Below are 20029 nucleotides of genomic sequence, written 5' to 3' on the forward strand. Positions count from 1 at the left end.
TGGTATTCGCCCAAATAGTTATGGGCAAAACCTGTGCTATGGATGCTAGGTACAGGAGCCGAATCCTACAGGAATATCATGCTGCTCTCATGCTGACCATGCTCCCACTTACTTTTCCACTAGCCAACATGCTGATGTGTTCGTGCATCAGCAGTGTTGCATTCTTTTGCCTAATAAAAACGGCACAAGGTTCCTTATTGCGGCAAAGGAGGATGTCCCATTTCCAATCTTAGAAGTGAGGAGGAATAAGGAGAGTTTGTGTGTGGCGTTTTTGGGCACATATATGTCTTAGCGTGTAAAATGGTTCTGCACGCAAAAGCTTTTTCAAAGGAAAAAAAAAATGCCAATTTAGTCAATGGATGTGAACATGGGCATCATGGATAAAAAACCTTGTGTTTAGACTTTAGAGCCGGTTATCTTGTAGACTTGGCGATCCTTCCTTCTCACTTGAACTTGGAATAAACAGAAAAAAATATTAAAAAGGATTATTTCCTTACAATTAGGTCAATTCCAATCTATTTACGAAAACCCAACTACTCTGGTCGAATCGCATGTGACCTTTCTTTCCTCATATCATATTCCCTCAGTGCCATTATCCCAATGAGAAACTGACCAAAAATATTAATGAAATAATATACAAAACAAAAGATTCCATGTCAAGGGGTAGTCACCTAGGGTCCACAATTCAAGCATTAGGTCCAAGAACTACCGTTACACTTTCAAGTATCCAATGTTGGCCTTTCTTCTTACCGCCCTCGCGGAATAAAAAAAGGAGGGAGAGAGAGAGAGAGAGTGGCGAGCCGCACTGCCATTCTGTCACTCCTTTTTGTGTTTTAGTAACAGAAGGAAGGCACTAATCAAAACCCCCAAAAGGCAAAGCCATTTCACAACTCACTAATCACTATAACTTTACCTAGGAGTATCCTATTCTTTCTCTCTCCTCTTCTTCTTCTTCAGTTTCTCTTTTCTTGCTTTATCATCTCTTCACTCTCTTTCCATCCCTGACCTGACCCAACTCTTATCTGTTCTGCTGCTGCTGCTGCTGCTGTCTGGTTCTGAGGTTAAATGGCGTCTCTTGAGGATATTGGAGTTTCTGCATTCCTTAATATACTCGGTGCCTTCGCTTTCTTGCTTGCTTTTGCTCTTCTGAGGATTCAACCCATCAATGACAGAGTTTATTTCCCAAAATGGTACATCAAAGGTGCAAGGAATAGTCCAAGAAATGGAAGGAATCTGGTTGCTAAGTTTGTGAACCTCAATTTCAAAACTTACCTTACTTTCTTGAACTGGATGCCGGAAGCTCTGAGGATGAGTGAGACAGAGCTTATCGATCACTCTGGCCTTGACTCTGCTGTTTTTCTTCGAATTTATCTGCTTGGGTAGGTTGAGTTCTCTGGGTTCTGTTTAATTTCCTTGGTTATTGTTTTCTGGGTACTGGATTTCAAATTTGCTTAGCTCTGATTTGGGCTCTGTTTTTTCATGAAAAATTTCAACTTTTAGTAAGGAGAATTGTAGTTCAATGTGAAAACTTGCTTTTAGTTGAATCTTGAATTGGTTTTCAACTTGACTTGGAGGAATGCACCGCGAATTTCCCACAATTAGTTTCCTGATGTGAAGTTTTCCTCGTTTTCTCTCACAGAGACATGCAGTCATGGCTATGGTTTGTTGTCCCTGCATATGTAAATAGATTTTCAGTTTCAATTTGTAAATGGAAAGAGACCCTTGTGACTGCTAGGTTCCTAAATAAGTAATGTCGTTCCCCTTTATACTGATATTGTCACAGCCTGTTGATTTCAGTTTCTAAAATGATATGGGTAATTGTAGTCTAACATAATGAACTGCATATTTATGTGTTTGACTTCAACTTTGATTCATGGAATGTGCTGGGAATTACTCATGCCCGTTATGTTTCTGAATTATAAATTATTTTGGGTCCCCTCCTTTCGTAGTTATACAAATAGTTAAACATGTGGAAAGTGAAAGGCTTGCTTACTGGAAGTTCTCTAATGTAAACTTCTTCAATCTATGTATTTGTATGATGCACTGTGAACTACCATTTTCCAAAATTTTAAGGAATAAATAACTTTGTCTGCATTGCATTTCCTTGTGTAGGTTTATGAATACTGCCACTAGAATCTTAGCTTTTTATTTTTATTTTGAAGAACATTTAGATGGCTCAGGTATTTTGCTTTACAATCAACTTCTATGTAAATTCTATACCATGTCCTGTTATAAGTTCAGTAACCAGTGCTTCATAAGTCATGTTTTGAAACTTCTCTTTCTGCAATTCTATGACTCCTAGAGTCAATGTCTAACTAATCATACTGGTATATACATTTATTGTTTAATGGTTTGTTTGGTTTATAATGTTTGTTGAGACTTTAATATATTTGTCCAACTATTTTCATCTGTCTCTGAATCTTTCCCTTTTTCTTTTAACAGCTTGAAAATTTTCATACCAATGACAATCCTGGCAATCTTAGTTCTTATTCCAGTCAATGTATCAGATGGAACATTATTTTTCCTAAGAAAAGAATTGGTAGTCAGTGATATTGATAAGCTTTCAATATCAAATGTTCGTCCTAAATCAGAAAAGTAAGTTATATTTCTCTTCCACTGCAAGATGTGTTTATGTTATTGATGTGGAAACCATAAACATGTTATTTTCGATCCAAATACTTACAGTTTTTTTGGGGGGAGTATGAATGATGGAACTTTTGATTTTATCTTCCTTTCATGTATTTGTGAATTCAAAATTATTTTGAAGTCAAATAGCCAAATAACCATATTTTGACATGAAGTAAATATTACATGATGGATGAAGGTTGAACATTGTTATTCGTACGATCATTATCATTTATCAACCAACAATGACTACTGAAGTTAATGCTGGCAGTTAACCTTGCTGTTGCCAAAGAACAAGAAACAAAGAAATAGAAGAATCTAGTGGTGACTTTTGTTCTAAGAAATATTTATGTTAGAGAATGATATTTGAACAAGTAGGTCTTGACAGATGATTTAGTTGGATCAATTATTGTTATCGAGAACTAATGAAGTTGTGCTTTGGTACCTTGGCAGTTGCTTTTGTTTAAGTTAAGATATAATTTTTAACTAAACCTGAAATTGATTTTCATAAATCGAGTAATCTCTTGGAGAAGACCTTGTTTATCCGTGCAAATGTGTAGCCTCCTATGTAGTTTCAGGCTCTAGATGATTTCAGAGGATTGATGGCTTAATTCTCTGTTGGAAATTACCCATATGGTTAGTACCAATTTGTTATAGAGCTTTTGCAACTCCTGCATGGGATGGGAAATTGTGATGATTTGAGGAATTGTGACTTGTGTCAATTGACAATAGCCCTCCTTTATTTATAATAGTAGGTTATGAGTACAAAGACAAGTATGCCCCTATGGACAAATCTACCCTTGTACCCACATTACAATACTCCCCCTCAAGTTGGTGCATGGATATCAAACATGCCCAACTTGCACAAAATAGAATGCAAAACTTTACTACTAAGTCCCTTTGTAAGAACATCTGCTAGCTGATCTCCACTTCTCACAAAAGGAATGCAGATAAAGCCTTGCTCTAATTTATCCTTAATAAAATGCCTGTCAATCTCCACATGCTTTGTGCGATCACCATGAACTGGATTGTGTGCAATGCTAATGGTTGACTTGTTATCACTAGATAGCATTATGGGCAATTGAACAGGCATACCCAAATCTTGAAGAAGTCCCTGAAGCCAAAGCAACTCACAAATACCATGTGCTATGGCTTGAAATTTTGCTTCTGCACTAGATCTGGCCACCACCGCTTGCTTTAGTTTGCAAACTTTTCCTCGTGTTTCCTTGCAAGAGTAACTTGGAGGGATATCTATATATACTTCTTCATCCAGCTCACTATGAAGAAAAGCATTTTTAATGTCTAGCTACTGTAGATCCCATTTGGAATTAACTGCATAGGAGATTATGACTTAGATTATGTTCATTTTAGCAATAAGGCAAACATCTCTTGGTAGTCGATCCCATTGGTTTGAGTAAAACCTTTGGCCACCAATCTTGCTTTGTACTTGTCCATAACTCCATCTGCATCTCGCTTGACTATAAATACCCATTTGCACCCCATAGTCTTCTTGTGCGATGGAAGGGTCATAAGTCCCACGAAAGATTCGTTCTAAGAGCCCTCATTTCCTTATCCATTGCATCTTTCCACTGAGGCTTTATGAGTATCTTAGCCTGGGCTTTTCACTCACAATTATCCCAGTTGCTCTAAGCAAATAATTACAATTCTTCTTTATTCAAATATGAAATTATGAGTACATAGGCTCCTCTATTTAAAGAGAGCAGAATAGCAATCCTATCATAACTAGGAGCTAGTTTCCAAATAGGACTAGATACTCCTAGTAGGACTTGAACCCATGGTGGGACTATGACTATAACTCCAACATGGAGTATGCTAGAACTCCAACATGGAGTAGGTATTCACTAGTCATGAACTACTAGGGAAACCTAAACTGACTAAAACTGAAATAACAAAGGAAATAGATTCAAAATGTGACTCTAACTAACTAATGAATTAAATCAAGTTTTTTTACTTTTTACCCATATTTTAGGCTCATTGAAGTGGCCCATTACATAAAAAACCCATAGGATCAAAGGCCCAACACATACATAACACAACCCAAAACTTATTCCCAATAAAATAAGCCCATTAAGCCCATTAGTGACTTATGTATGTGTTGGGCCTTTGATCTCATGGGCTGGTTGCTTATGGAGAATTGGGACTCTTACCTGTATATAACGCCGAGTATTCCTATGGGATAGGCTGGAGCATAACTATACGACGACTTTCTTCAGACTGAACCAGAGAATAAGTCTGCTCCAGAGTACGAAAATGATCACAATTGAGCCCATAAGCCTGGATCTGATCAAACTCCACATTAAAGCCAACAAGTTATACACTCAATAAATCGTTTTTTAAAGCCAACAACATCAGTTGCACAAGCAGGCTGATAAGTCTCATAATAGTCAAGTTCTTGTCATATACCACGTAATTTAGAGCAGTACTGGGAGGCAATCATCTCCTTCTGAGTAGTCCCTTAGATTTTCCTTTGTAACTCAAAACATTTAGCATTATTCCTCACTTGGGAATATGTTTCTTTGCTTGCTTTCCAGACCATAGAAGTTGTATCTAACTATTAACCCTAAGCAATGGAGGGAGTCATCGAATTCGGAAGGTAGGACATAACCAAATAATTGGCAGCATCCCATTTGTCTTGAGGAGTACCAGTAGTGGAAGGGCAAGCAGTAGCACCTGTGAGATACTTAGAGTAACCACGGGAATTGATAGACAAGAAATAGGAATTGGACCACATCAAATAGTTGTTCCCATCTAAGTTGATGGACCTAATAGCGAATGAAGGATAGTCACCATTAGAACCACAACTTATCCCGTTCGAAAGAACTAATTTAGTGGAATCTCTGATGCTATAGTTGCTGGTCTCAAAGTGCAGGATCTTCAATCTTGTAAAAAAATTCCAGAGCTAACCAAACATAGAGATTGGAAATATTTGCTTCAAGTCATAGGGTTCAAACCACAAAGACAACCCCCTATGGGAAGACCACCGAGGGTAAACCCTAGTCAAACCAAAATAGGGTGAAAAAGGAAGTTCATTAGAGAGAGAGAGAGAGAGAGAGAGAGAGAGAGAGAGAGAGAGAGGGCGGCTGGGTTTTCATGGGGCGAGAGGTGTGATGGAGGTGCAGAGATGAGAGAGACGATGGAGGAGGAGGAGGGAGATTATGGAGGGTTTAGGGTTTTGGGAAGTGAAACTCACCTGCTCTTATACCATGTTGATTCGGGGAATTGTGAATTGTGTCAATTGACACCAGCCCTCCTTTATTTATAATAGTAGGGTTATGAGTACAAAGACAAGTATGCTCGGACAAATCTTCCTTATACAATTGTACCCACATTACAACAAATTGTCATATTCATCTCCTCTATTTAGCTATGAGTCATCCTTCTTACTTTAAAATTGGCGAAGGATCTCATTCTTAATTAACTATGCATAATATGTAATTTTATTTGGAAAATCTTTGAAATTATCACAACTTGGAATAATGTCCATCGGCGCTACATTACAACAACAACAAAAACTACTTTGCTTTATCCCAACTAAATGGGGTTGGCCATCTTACAGACATAAAATTATTAGAATTGAAAATAAGTCCCTTCTCTGTGGTATCTTGAAAGTTTACCCCTTCACTATAACATGTTCCATGTAAGCTAATAGGCATGGATGTAAACATCAGACTCAAGCCTATAATGTGTGTCATTTGTGTTGACACGCACCTAGGTGCCCGAGGTTTGTAGTATATGACTATTTGTAATTTAGCAATGATAATCTTATATAATTGTGCTTGTATTCAACTTAGAAGCCATATCAATGCAATATGGTATAATCATATTTGTAATGACCTAAAATCTGAGAAAATTGACATATAATAAAGGAAATATAGATAATATAATATTCATTGAAAAACAAAGTAATAAACAAAAATCAATGAGCTTTAAAAAAAAAAAAAAAAAAGAAAAAAAAGGGGGATCTAGATCTATATGTCCATAAAATTTGGGCCTTATCTGATCTGCCACCTAGCAGATTCTTGGGCTGTTTAGACCTAAATGGACCATTTAGCAGTACTGCCTTCTAATATATTATTACTGTAGTTTCTGGACTAAGTTGGTACTAAGTGCAAATCACACTGAATTGTTACTTCATTGTGTAATATTAGTTGATTACTGAATGGTGTCATACTGAAAAATTATTGGTAAATTACGCCTGGAGTACCTAACATTTGGAGAAACTACATCTGGGGTACCTCATATTTGATATATTATGTTTGTGGTACCTTTTTGTATTTTCAACTTTGCCCATAACTCCATCTCCAAAACTCCTCCCACCACCACCACCACCACCACCACTATTGACTCATTCCTCAACGGAATGTACGTATTCTTTTAGCTGGAGAGAGTAGATGCAGCTACAACCGGAGTCCCTTCCCTCCTGCAACCCCCTCTGACCTCTGCTCCTTCACTCCACCCTCTCCACCCTTCTCCCTCTCATGGCACACCTCTCTAGCCCTCTGTTTCTCACTCTCCCTCTGTTTCTCTCTTTCTCCCCACTCTTTTTCTCCCCTTCTCTGTTCATTCTTTGGAGCCATATTGCTTGATGTAGGCGTTGAGGAGTGCGTCTTCTTCAGGATGCCGTTGTTGCCTTTCCTTCAATGATGAATTCAGTAGGAGGATACCCATCTAATTAACCTTCCATTTCTTTTCAATACTGAACCAATGTAACTAATAAACAGGGAGGAGTCGTGGCTGATTCAGCCCGATCTTTGGCGAAACTGCTCAATTATAGAGAGACACAGCTTCCAAAACGGAAAAAAGTACAGAGACTCAGAGAGGGAGAGAGGGAGAGAGTTTGGGGAAGCAGTAGGAGACTTCACCATTAAGAGAGAGACCACCGTAAGTAGTTGTGGTTGGAGAAGGTGGCCAGCACGACGAAGAAATGTATGCAGAGACAGGGATTCTGTATCCGTATTTCCAAGGCTTCTCCCTGGAAGTTCAGAAACTCAAGGACTTCTGTTGGTCCCAGAAGGCCAATGCTCCAGGGGTATATCCCTTCCCGCTTTTTTCTTGCTCTCTTTTTTCACTGTTCTCTGACTCTTGTCATTGTGATTAATTTGGTTTTTCACTTCACTACGTGCTTGCATTGAATCACAGATTGAACTTTCTAGTTCCTACAGTCTTTTCTTCCAGGGCTTCTATTCTTCTTTTTCTTTTTCTCTGCAAGTCTCCTGATCTTTCTTAGTTATTATTCCTCTTCTGATTCTGGTTGCTTGAATTAAGATTCTTCTCATCTATTCAATTCTCTATAGAAAGAACCATGCTTTGGGAAACTTAGCTTCGAATCCTACTGTAAAAAGGTATTTGTTTGATTCATGGTTTTTTTGGTATCTCTTCTAGTTCTGGCAGAACGAGGAGGATCAAGAAGTGAGAGAAAAAATGAAAGAAGGGAAGAACATGTTAATAATGGCAGTCTTGTTGGAGACAGACAAAGACTCATGAATGGCTAAGTTGTTGTGGAAGAGGAAGAAGACGGATGAAGTTGGTGAGGAGTTTACGTTCATACAAGGGAGGAGCATCAATGGCGACAAAGTGGTGGTGGCGCCACAGCTGATTGAGAGCAGAGGAGTGGTGTCTGAGGGGGAGATTAGGAATTAGTAGCGAAGGGAGAAGCAGCAGCTTTGGCTGAGCGCACTTCTCTGTGAAGGTCTCCAAGATGTGATCATATTTGTCCTATTCAGGTGAAGCAGAAAGAGGGGTTGTTGTTAGTGAAACTGTTAATGGAGCTGTAGGGATTGGGATTAAAGAATTTGTAGAGGAAGTGAGAGTGAAGAAGATTTGTTGATGGGCCTTCTTGTTCTGCTTGAGCTGTTTCTCTTTGAAGACCTCCCACTACTTCCCAAGCCGCTTGGCTCTCCGGCCAGGGACATTAGAGGAATTTCTCTTTGGGGTTAGGGTTCCCTTCATGATCCTAGGCTTGAGGTGGCTCTCCCCTCGCTGTTTCTCTCTCTCCCCCACTGCAGGTGGGTGCTGCGGCAGATTGGCTGGAGTAGGAGAGGAAAAACAACCAAACATAATATCAATGGGAAAAGTTGGGAATATAAAAATAAGAAATATGTTTCTTTTATGAATTTTACATGTTATTTCTACTCTGCTTTTTTCGTACAATTGCTTAACAAATGCATTGGGTCATGATCAGGTTTTGGGCACACATCTCAATGGCGTACTTGTTTACACTATGGACTTGCTACATGCTCTATAAGGAGTATGATAGAGTAGCATTCATGAGGTTACATTTTCTAGCCTCGCAACGTCGACGTGTAGATGAATTCACTGTGAGTATCAGTTGAGATTTCATTGCTTTTTGATTATGATGAGAAAAATTATGCATTTTTACATTGGACAAAAAATGACCATTAAAGTGTGGGAGACATTTCTACATGACAGCTTGTTCCATCACATGGAGAAATGATTTTTTCTTATTCTAATCAGTGGACGGATGGGGAAATCCTTAGATGAGGTTCATGTTAAATTTGGTGGTCTGTCTCCACTGTATAGCCCACCATGTTCCCTTGTTCCCCCCCCCCCAGATGGTCCTCATTTTTCAAAAAAATTTAACCTTTTCAAATAATATTTGAAACATATATTGATACATGGAGGAGTTGAATTGGTTTGAAATTTAACCCATGACTAGGTAATGATGTGGAAAATGTATTCAAATAAATTTTGGCCTTGTCAGACACTTCTCTTTGGCCAAAAAAGGCATTGGTGTTGGGATGGCTTCCGAAACTGCTGGTTTAGGAAATCCTCCTTTAGTAGCTCAGAATTGATGTTTCACACTTACTGGTTTACTGGTTTGACACACTTACTGGTTTGTTAGAAATACGTGATGAGTTTCATTCTATCTCTTGACAATGCTAGTTTAATTGTTTCCTTAACAACAGGGATTGCACTGACTAATTGAGGTGCAAACCCAGTTTCATAGGGTAAGGTTTATATTTGTTTTTACTCGTTGTATATGCCATATGGAAACACATGAAGGTTGTCTTATTATTGGTTTATTCGTATTTGGTTTGAAACAGATAATACAAATACCTAGTACCTACAATGTAATTTGGTACTATTATTGGTTTTATTAAGTTTTGAAATTTTTATCATGTCGTAGTCTTAAATTGGAAATGAAAACAAAACAATGAAGAAGAGAGAAAGAGACCCTGGTGCAATTAGCATCATTTTACATATGTTGAGCATGTGACATTTGTTCTGCACTTACAAAACCCAGAAGTTACCCATGTTTGATTGTAACTAACAGAGAATGTAACCCTGTTCCAAGTTTCTACATTTTTGTACTTAAATTTCAGAACAGCCTAAGATAATTTGAGAGATTATAACTAATAGAGAATCTCATCTTTTAGGCTCGCTTTTACAGTATTTGCATGCATCCTGTTTTTCCTTTTGGTAGCTACATGCCTACATGCATCCTAATTTGGTTCATGCTTCAACAATCCTTTAACTCTGTATTTCTAATGAAGTTAATGTCTTCACATTTTGGTTAGTGGTTGATAATTTCTTCATTTCAAGTATCATTATTATATTGTATCTGGATGTTCTGCAGGTTGTGGTCAGAAACGTACCACGTGTTTCTGGTCACTCAATATCAGAAAGTGTGGACCACTTCTTCCAGACTAACCATCCTGATCACTATCTCAGTCACCAGGTATTATAGTTTTTGTTATTAGGATTTTTTATGGGCACTCTTTTCCTATTATGTTATCCTCCTCTGTCCAATCTCTCAGTGCTTGTATGTCAGAATTGTTTTTGTAACGATATCAAAACAGCAAGCAACCATTAGAAATCAACAGAAGAAGAGAAGAAAGCAGAAGAAAGAAGAAGAGGAAGTTGATGTTGGGACAGGAAACAAAGACTAACGGTAGAGTTAGAATTCCTAACACCTGTGTGCAAGTACTTATATACAACAAGAAATCTTCATCCCAACTAAAAGGGGTTGACTACATGTATCCTTGCTCTCCAATCAGCTCTATTAGTAGTCATATATGGAATGAGTCTAACGTCAGTTTATTCACCTAGGCAAACAGCCCCAAAAACTGTGGAAGCTCCATACCAAACTCAGATTTAACTTTCCCCCAGAAAACTAAGATTAGAGAAACAGGCTGAAATAAAAGAAAATTGATAACTCTACACCAGGGCTCAGATGAGCCCAAGGATTAAAGTATCAGTATCGGTGACCGTATTGGTCGGCCAAAATTAAGATACGTATCAGAGGGTATCGTATCGTATCCGAGATACGCTAAGATACGCTAAAGATACGCACATAAATGGATAGGAAACACTTTTTTATACACTTTTGCATAAAAAATTTGTTAAAAAAAGCTATTTGTAACATGTATTATACATAAACACTAAATTGAGGGTATCGCACTAAGAATTCAAGGTTTATAGTTGTCCCATAAATGTAAAATTCTTGTTCCCAACCTTAATTTCCACTTTAGTTAGAGAGAAATATGGCTACTAGCAACTTTGGGACAAAACCCCTCAAAAAATCGTGTTTTTCTAAAAAATGACCCAACTTGGCCATTATATGACCGTAGCGCTGTATCGGTATGTATCGGTCGATACATACTGATACATACCAAAACGTACATTTCACTCGATTTTATTTTTTCCACAGAGTATCGGTGTGTATCGGTGCGTATCATATCGTATCGGTGGTGTATCGGTATGTATCGTAGGATACATATCGATACGAAAGGGTTTTAAAATTCCATGTATCGTATCGGTAAGGGCCGGTACGATACGTACCAATACTTGAAACCATGGATGAGCCTGAAATTTTGGTCGGTTGTGGCTGAGAACACCTCCAACCTATCTTCCAAATTTGGCTGGATAATGTAAGACTAAATCACAAAGGACCTAATCCCAGGCGGGATATGAAATTCTGGCTGAATAGGGAGGAATTCGAGAACTCACAAACCGGGGCTCTGATGAGCCCAATCTTTGGATAGAATGGAGCACTTGTATGCTCCAACAAACCCTCAATGTTTGGTCAATTTCTGATGACCGAGCTGGGAGATATGCTAGATGGAAGAAAAAGGGAACTTTCGGCAATTTTCAATATCTTGAGATTGCAGCCTTTGATGAACCTCAAATTTGAATCGAAGGTTTCTTGTGTAATGCCAAATTATCCTTCAAATGTTGAGACTCAACTGACAGCTGGTTGGAAGTTATGCTCGAGGAATGAAAAATGAAATTTTATGGAGTTCTGCAGTAGCAGCAGCTACTGGCCTTGAATGGCCTCCAAAATTTGGTCAAAGGGGTTTCTTAGGGGTCTCAACAAAACCCTAAAAGGTGAGGAAAAGCCTTGTAGTTTGGGAGATACAACCAAAAATCTATTTGACTCAAAACTCTAATACCTTGGCCTAAATCTATCCTTCTCTTGGCTGCCTTCAAGCTGGTCTTTTGTTGGATCTTTTGAACTTCAACAAGCTTGTTTTGAGCACTCAAACACTCTCTCTCATAGAAAACAAATAAAAAGGAAAATAAAGAAAAGAAAAAGAATCGATGGAGGGCTAAGGAGGGGGGAGAAGAATTAGTGAATGAACATCTCACCCAACTGCATCCCACAGCACAATAGCGTAAACCATCTTTTTTGTTTAACTCAATTCTGCCTTTTCATTATAATTGATGGGCTTTAAACTTAACTTTTAGTTTTCTTATATTGCTTGGACACAAAGACATAACAAAAAAGGGAACTAATGCTGGAAATAAAACCTAATAACTTAACTTTAAATTTTCTAACCAAGAAAATGTAAATTAGAAGCTAACAACTAATGATAAAAAGGAAACTAACCTAAGTCACAAATAGATACTACTGGACAAACAAAATAGGAAACTAACTCCAAAAAGGAAACTAACATACTTTGATAACTAACCACTAACTTGGCTACTAAGAAAATATAAGAGACCAATATAGGGACCTTCTAGAAGGCTAACCCCACAGCCTAACTTGTCCTTTGACTGGTCAACGCACAAGACAAAAGAGGACAGCAATATGACAGCTCACAGGTGAGGGAATTGGGAACTTTGGCTGCTGCAGCTGGCAGGATCGATGGGCAGCAAGGAAAGCTTCTGGAGCACTCCAAGCTGGAACTAAAAATTAAAGTAAATAGCCATAGGGGTGCTGATTCGATGGCCCTAGTAAATGGGCCAGAATCTGGACAAAATCTGGAGCCAGCTGGACTGGTCGAGCAGCCTACAGGCCTGGAATGTCTACCTCCTTTGAATGGGACCAGCATGGGGTTCTTCCAAGGCCTATTTAGTCCTTTGATAGACCTATCTACATCACTAGAACCACCAAGGAGGTAGGTAACCAATCAAGATCAGAGATACGACATACTAGGGTTTTGCAGGCTGAATGGAGAAAAACCTGCGGCTCCTTGTAGAGGCCTCCAATGGGGTTTCTGGGCTGATCAAGTGGCTTTTTTTTGGGGGCTGGAACAAAACTCTAAAAGCGTTATGTTAGAATACATGTTAAGTGTGGCACAGGGGCACAATAGGGCTTTCCCTCGCTTCACCGACCCCATTTAGTGTGGGGTGGCTGGATTTTTTTTTTTGGGGGGGGGGATACTTGTAATTTCTGTTTTTTTTTTTATTATTATAAATAAAAGGCTTGTGTGATCAGTTAGATCATTCAAGCCCTCTCCCCACTCATGCTGCTAACATGTTATCAGGGCCCCTATTTTTCTGATCTAGGGTTTTCGACCTCCCTTCTCTTTTTCCCAAAATCACTAGCCCCATCTTTTGTCATCTTCCATCTTCTTCACAAGCCTCCATCTTCTCCTACCTTTGCCTTCCTAGTTACCTATTGGACAACGCTAATGAGATGATTCATATGAATCTATTTGCTATCCTACACATCACCTCAATGTTTTAAACCAGAAACCTTGAAAAATTAGGGTTCTTACCTATCTGAGATTTTTTATTCTTACTTTCCTTTGGAATTTGGTTCTTCCTATCTCCACCTGTTGAAGATGAAGTGCATCAACCTAGAATGACCCACCATTACTTGCAGGATTGAAGCTACCTTCATCTGTGATTTCTAAAATTTAGGGTTCTTCTCTTCCAAAACCCTGTTCCCATTGATTTTAGGGTTCCTTCCCTCAGAATGGGTTGAGATTTGGAGGATATGTCCCTCACCCCTATAGAGGAGTTTGACCAGCCCTGTGGCCCTATCTGCCAAGGCTGTGTGTGTGTGTGTGTGTGTGTGTGTGATCATCGTCTTCTTTGAAGATTTTAGGATTTTCTCCTCAAACCCTAATTGGGCCATCTCATCAGTTCTTCATCATAATCAAATATAACTTGGAGGAGTGCTCACTTCCCTTACTAGGCAGCTCGATCCAAGTATAGGCCTTTTTTGACAACTGTTTTTGAAGATCTGGTATTTCTCCCACTTATTGTCGACTTCTACCTAGTATCATCGTGTTTGGAGTAACTACTGTTAGAGATATTAGTTATGTTATTCTAAGAGTAGTTTAGTAATTTGTCATATTATGTTTTATTTCCCGTTTCCTCCTTAGTGAGGTATGTATAATTTTCCTCCTTAGGGAGGTATGTGTAATATCTTGTAAACATGGTAGTAAATAAAATATTGGTGTTAGTGAGACTTTACTCACTGCACACTATTCCAACATACCATCGATCTCTCTTCTTCTCCCTCTTCTACTTCTCCATCTTCTTCCTCATCTCTCATCTCATTGTTCCTCTCCATTCATATATTCGAACTTGGTATCAAAGCTTGTAAGGTTGGTTTGATAGTCGAGCTACTAGTCTCCTCCCTTATCTTCTCTTTGGAACCTTATGTTACAAAGGGGTTCTAAGGAAAGGGATTTTTATGTGAGAAGATTGAAGAAACCTTGAGGGAGGCATGCAATGAGACCGTGTAGACACCAAGTGGAGTTTTTCTTTGAAGAAAGAGACACTTGAAGGTTGCAAGAACCAAAATCAGGCCTAGGTAAGCTCACCGCCATCCCCGGAGTGTTTTTCCTCTTTCTCTCTCATCTGGTCAGCTTTGGAGCTGAAATCATGTCCATTTGGGTTGCCCTAGGGTGTAGTATCAGCCCTCTTGATCTCGTTACAAGCCTCCTTGAGTTGTGCAGCCACAACTCAAAAATATCAGTGCATATAGGGTGCCGCCAACCCTGTTTTGGTGTTTTTTATCTCTAACATATTGCCTGTGATGCTTCCGGTTGCTATTTATTTGTGAGGTATGATGTTTAGGGATATTGAGCTCCTATGTTATGATTCTACACCTTGAAGGAGGCAGATGGTGTGAATTCCTTTGAAGTGTATGCTTGGATTAGTGTTTGGATTTATTTTTTCTGGTTTAGGGAAAGCTTTTTTTGGGTAGAGTGTGTACGCCCCACCTTGTGTGTGACCCTTTATCTACAATATATCTGATGATAGTGGCCTTGGGGCCCTTTTGGAGATGTTTCAACAAGTGCATCGAGTGGTTCTACTCATTCTACCTCTATGGTTTTTGATAACCCACATACTCAGATCTCTATTGTGAAGTTGGACAACACCAACTATTTGGGTTGGGCTCATTTTGTGAGGCTTTCTTTGTAGAGTAGGGGAAAGCTAGGATATGTTATAGGTTCCATTAAGGTTCTTAAACCAGAAGACCTGACACATCCAAAGTGGGAGACTGAAAACTCCACTGTTATGGCATGACTATTTTTTCCATGAAACTTGAGATTGGAAGAAGGTTTATGAGGAAAGAAACTGCCAAAGTTATTTGGGACAATGTTACTAAAACTTTTGACTGTGTGGGTGACTCGGCCAAAGTTTATCAACTACTTCAGAAGGTCATTGGCATGAAGCAAGGGGATAGGACAATTTCTGAGTACTACAACATTGTCATTAGTCTCTGGGAGGAGTATGATCATTATAGGGACCTCCAACTATCCAATCCTGAGGATGAAGCTAAGATTTACTAGACACTTGAGAAGGAACGGGTTCTTATTTTTCTTAGTGGCTTGAATCCCGAGTATGAGCCGATCCGGATACAGATGTTGGGCCGATCTCCACTTCCATCCCTTGATGAAGTGTGTAGCTATTTGCAAAGTGAGGAGACTAGGCGAGTGGCCATGGAACTTGCCCCCTCCCTTGAGCGGTCAGCTCTTACTACTAGCTCTCAGAGAGATTGGCATAGTTGTGGCCAAGGCCAAGGCCCACCTCGTGGGGGTGACAGACGCTGTGATCATTGTGGGAAGTCTGGGAACACCAAAGAGAGATGCTGGGTTTTCCATGGTCGACCTCTTAGCATGCGTGGTGGTACTAGTGATGCTTATGGTGGACGTAGTGGGGGAGCTAGAGCCCACAGTGTTCAGGCTGAGCATTCTACTACAGGATCTGTTCTTAGCCCACAGGAAGAGCATAGTTCCCTTATTAGGAACGATATTGCAGCATTCCGCAGGGTCATGTCTCAACTGGGAGGCTCATCATCTTCTTCCCTTATAGTGCTAGAGTCTTCAGCTTCTGTGTTGCAGGTCTCCATGTTTGCCCCTCCCACAGCTCCATCTTGGGTTATTGATTCTGATGTTACGGATCGTATGACTAGTATGTCCTATTATTATGATACATACTCATTTTTTTCTGGTAGGGATAAGGTCAGGGTTGCTGATGGCTCCCTCTCCATTTATGGTAAGAATAACATTCCTATTACATCTTCTATTTTCCTTGATTCTGTTTTTCATGTTCCTAACCTTACCACTAATCTCTTGTCTGAGAGTCACCTAACAAAATCCTTAAATTATTGTCACATTTTTTCCTTCTCATTGTCTCTTTTAGGATTTGGTGACCAAGTTATTGACAGTGGGCGTGAGGAGAAAGGACTCTACTTACTTGAACCTCAATCACCTTTTTTTGCTACAACTATCTTATGTTTGTGGATGTACTGATAGTAGTTTTGTGGACTCTGTGATGTTGTGGTACCAACGCTTAGGACATCAATCTTTTGTTGTTATGCGGAAACAATTACCTCATTTATAATCTTTTCCTAGTTCCTATGTCTTTCATTGTGAACCATGTTGTTTGCCAAACATTGTCGTTCTTCTTATCCTTATCATGGTAATAGATCTACTGTTCCTTTTCACATTGTGCACACTGATGTTTGGGGGCCTTCTACTACTACTTCTTTACTTGGTTTACTTTACTTTGTTTCTTTTGTGGATGATTTTTCCCGTGCTACTTGGACTGTTCTGATGAAGCACAAGAGTGATGTGTATGATGCCTTTAAAATTTTTTATCATATGGTATGTACGCAGTTTGACACCAAAATTAAAATTGTTCGTTTTGACAAAGGGGGGGAGTATATGTATGGTGGTCTTCAAGACTTATTTACTAATCATGGCATTATCCATCAGCTAGCTTGTTTTGACACACCCCAACAAAATGGGGTAGCTGAGAGAAAAACTGCCATTTGTTGGAGGTTAATAGGAGTCTTCTCTTTGGCATGCATGTTCCTAAAAGTTTTTTGTCTGATGCTCTCCTTACTGCTGCTTATTTGATCAACCGTATGCCAACACAGCTTCTTGGCTCCAAAACCCCCTTGAACACCTGTCTCCTCAGTCTTCTTCCTTCTCTCTCCCCCCCAAAGTGTTTGGGTGTATCTGCTATGTCCATGTTAATAAGTCTTCTCGGACTAAACTGGACTCTAAGGCTTTTAAGTGTAACTTTCTTGGCTACTCCTCCACTACCAAGGGATACAAGTGCAATCATCCTTCTTCCAGACGGAGGCTTCTCTCTATAGATGTCACCTTGAGTTTGCACCTTTTTTTGCCTCTCCTCAACATCCTTTTCAGGGGGAGCATAATGGAGGTGAAAAGGCTACTGATGAGATCCCTTTTCTTTCTCCATTGCCTATCTCTCCTTTTATGCTTGACATTGGGAAACATAAAGAGGTGGATATTACTGATCTTGATGATCATTCAAAAGGTGGTTCAGGCTCAGGTAATGAAAAGATGACCATTGTGTATACAAGAAGGAACAAGAAGACTTGCCAAGAGTTCTCTTTGAATCCAACTCCTGAGATCCACCATTCTCAGTTAGGTAATATCCTTCCTTACCCATCAGAGTTAGATCTTCTTATTGCTATTAGGAAGGGAAAGAGAGCTTGTACTTATCCTATTGCCCAATTTGTTTTCTATGACTCTCTCTCTCTCCTACAGGTGTTGCCTTTACTATTGCTCTCTAATCTGCTTCTATTCCCAAGAATGTTTCTAAAGCTATGTCTGACCCTAAGTGGAAGCAAGCCATGGCTGAGGAAATGATGGCCGTTGAAAAGAATTATACTTGGAAATTGGTTGACCTTCCAAAGGGGAGAACTCTAGTTGGATGCCGGTGGGTCTACACAATAAAGTACCGGTCAGATGGTACTATTGAGAGGTACAAAGCAAGGCTGCTGGCAAAAGGATACAGTCAAGTGTATGGGATTGACTATCAAGAGACATTTGCTCCTGTGGCGAAGCATAACACCATAAGGGTCCTTTTATCTCTGGCAGCGAATAAGGATTGACCATTGTATCAATTGGATGTGAAAAATGCCTTCTTACATGGCGACTTAGAAGAGGAGGTGTATATGCAGACTCCTCCTGGCTTTAAGTTCCCTTTAACTGTAGGAAAGGTGTGCCTTCTCAAGAAGGCTCTGTTTGATCTTAAGCAATCTCCAAAGGCCTGGTTTGAAAGGTTATGACACGCCATCCTGAAGAATGGTTATTCCCAAAGTCAGGCTGATCACACTCTGTTCACTAAGCATGGTAATGGCACCATTACAGCTTTGATTGTCTATGTTGATGACATTGTGATAACTGGAGATGACAGAACTGAGATAGCTAATCTGAAGAACTACTTGGTCCAATAGTTTGAGATTAAGGATCTAGGACCCTTAAAATATTTCTTGGGGATTGAAGTATCTAGATCCAAGAAGGGCATAAATATATGCCGAAGGAAGTTTATTCTAAACCTCTTGAAAGAAACAAGAATGTTAGGCTGCAAGCCTGTAAGTTCTTCTATTGAGCAGAATCATAAGCTGGGGGAAGATGTTGGCCCTTCTCTTGTTGATGCTGGGAAATATCAAAGGCTAGTTAGGAAGCTTATTTATTTGTCTTTGATTTGTCCAGACATTACTTATGCAGTGGGGGTGGTGATTCAATTTATGCATGCTCCCAAGAGTGGGCACTTGGATGCGGTTTGCCTCATCCTCCGGTACTTGAAGTCCTCTCCAGGAAAATGACTAATTTTTGCCAAGCATAACCATATGAGGATAGAAGGCTTCATTGATGCAAATTGGGCTGGCTCAGTCTCTGATAGGAGATCTACATCAGGCTATTGCACATTTGTTGGTGGAAACCTAGTTACACCGCGGAGCAAGAAAAAATCTGTGGTGGCTTGGTTTAGTGCAGAGGCAGAATTTAGAGCCATGGCTCATGAAGTGTGTGAGTTTCTTTGGTTGAGAAGGTTGGTCCAAGAATTGGGTTTTGATACTGAGGCACCTATGAGGCTTTATTGTGACAACAAGGCTGCCATAAGTATAGCCCACAACCCTGTGCAACATGACATGACAAAGCACATAGAGGTGGATATGCACTTCATTAAAGAGAAGATTGATACTGGTTACATTTGCACACCTTTTGTGAGGACTGGAGATCAGCTGGCTGATATCTTCACACAGGGTCTTCTTCATCATCAGTTCAATTCTCAATTGTCCAAGCTGGGAATGTATGATATTTATTCTCCATCTTGAGAGAGAGTGTTAGAGATATTAGTTATGTTATTCTAAGGGTAGTTTAGTAATTTGTCATATTATGTTTTATTTTCCTTTTCCTCCTTAGGGAGGTATGTGTAATTTCCCTTCTCAAGGAGGTATGTGTAATATCTTGTAAATATGTTCTTAAAGAATATATTGGTGGTAGTGAGACTTTACTCACAACACATTATTCCAACATACTATTCCAACATACCATCGATCTCTCTTCTTCTCCCTCTTTTATTTCTCCATCTTCTTCCTCATCTCTCATCTTATTGTTCCTCTCCTCTCCATTCACATATTCTAAATACTATTGCATCTACTGCAACCTCAGACTTTGATGAGCAAGGTCGTAATGAGTATTATCCCTTTTGGTGCTTGGTTTGTGAAATTGGAGGGAACTAATTACCTCATCTTGTCCAGAACCACTTATCTTACAATTGCTAGCAGAGGTCTCATTGGTCATATCACAGGAAAATCAAAGAAATTGCTATCTTTGATTTTACATAATTATATGTCCCTAATTTTACTACTAATCTGCTGTCTATTAATAGCCTTATTAGGGACTTGAACGGTCAA

General features: G+C 39.4%; 1 protein-coding gene across 1 annotated transcript in view; it reads left to right on the plus strand.

The window, feature by feature from the left end:
* The first annotated feature begins 819 nt into the window (after nucleotides 1–819).
* The window catches only part of LOC122063250 (CSC1-like protein At1g32090), a 47287-nt gene continuing 28077 nt past the window's right edge, over nucleotides 820–20029 (plus strand). Inside the window, exons 1-4 of the mRNA XM_042626951.1 lie at nucleotides 820–1379; nucleotides 2443–2595; nucleotides 8828–8963; nucleotides 10244–10345. Of these exons, the coding sequence (XP_042482885.1) occupies nucleotides 1066–1379; nucleotides 2443–2595; nucleotides 8828–8963; nucleotides 10244–10345 (705 nt within the window). The 5' untranslated portion in view covers nucleotides 820–1065. The remainder of the gene's footprint in view (nucleotides 1380–2442; nucleotides 2596–8827; nucleotides 8964–10243; nucleotides 10346–20029) is intronic.

The sequence above is a fragment of the Macadamia integrifolia genome, unplaced genomic scaffold (genome assembly GCF_013358625.1).
Source record: "Macadamia integrifolia cultivar HAES 741 unplaced genomic scaffold, SCU_Mint_v3 scaffold1273, whole genome shotgun sequence".
NCBI lineage: Eukaryota > Viridiplantae > Streptophyta > Magnoliopsida > Proteales > Proteaceae > Macadamia > Macadamia integrifolia.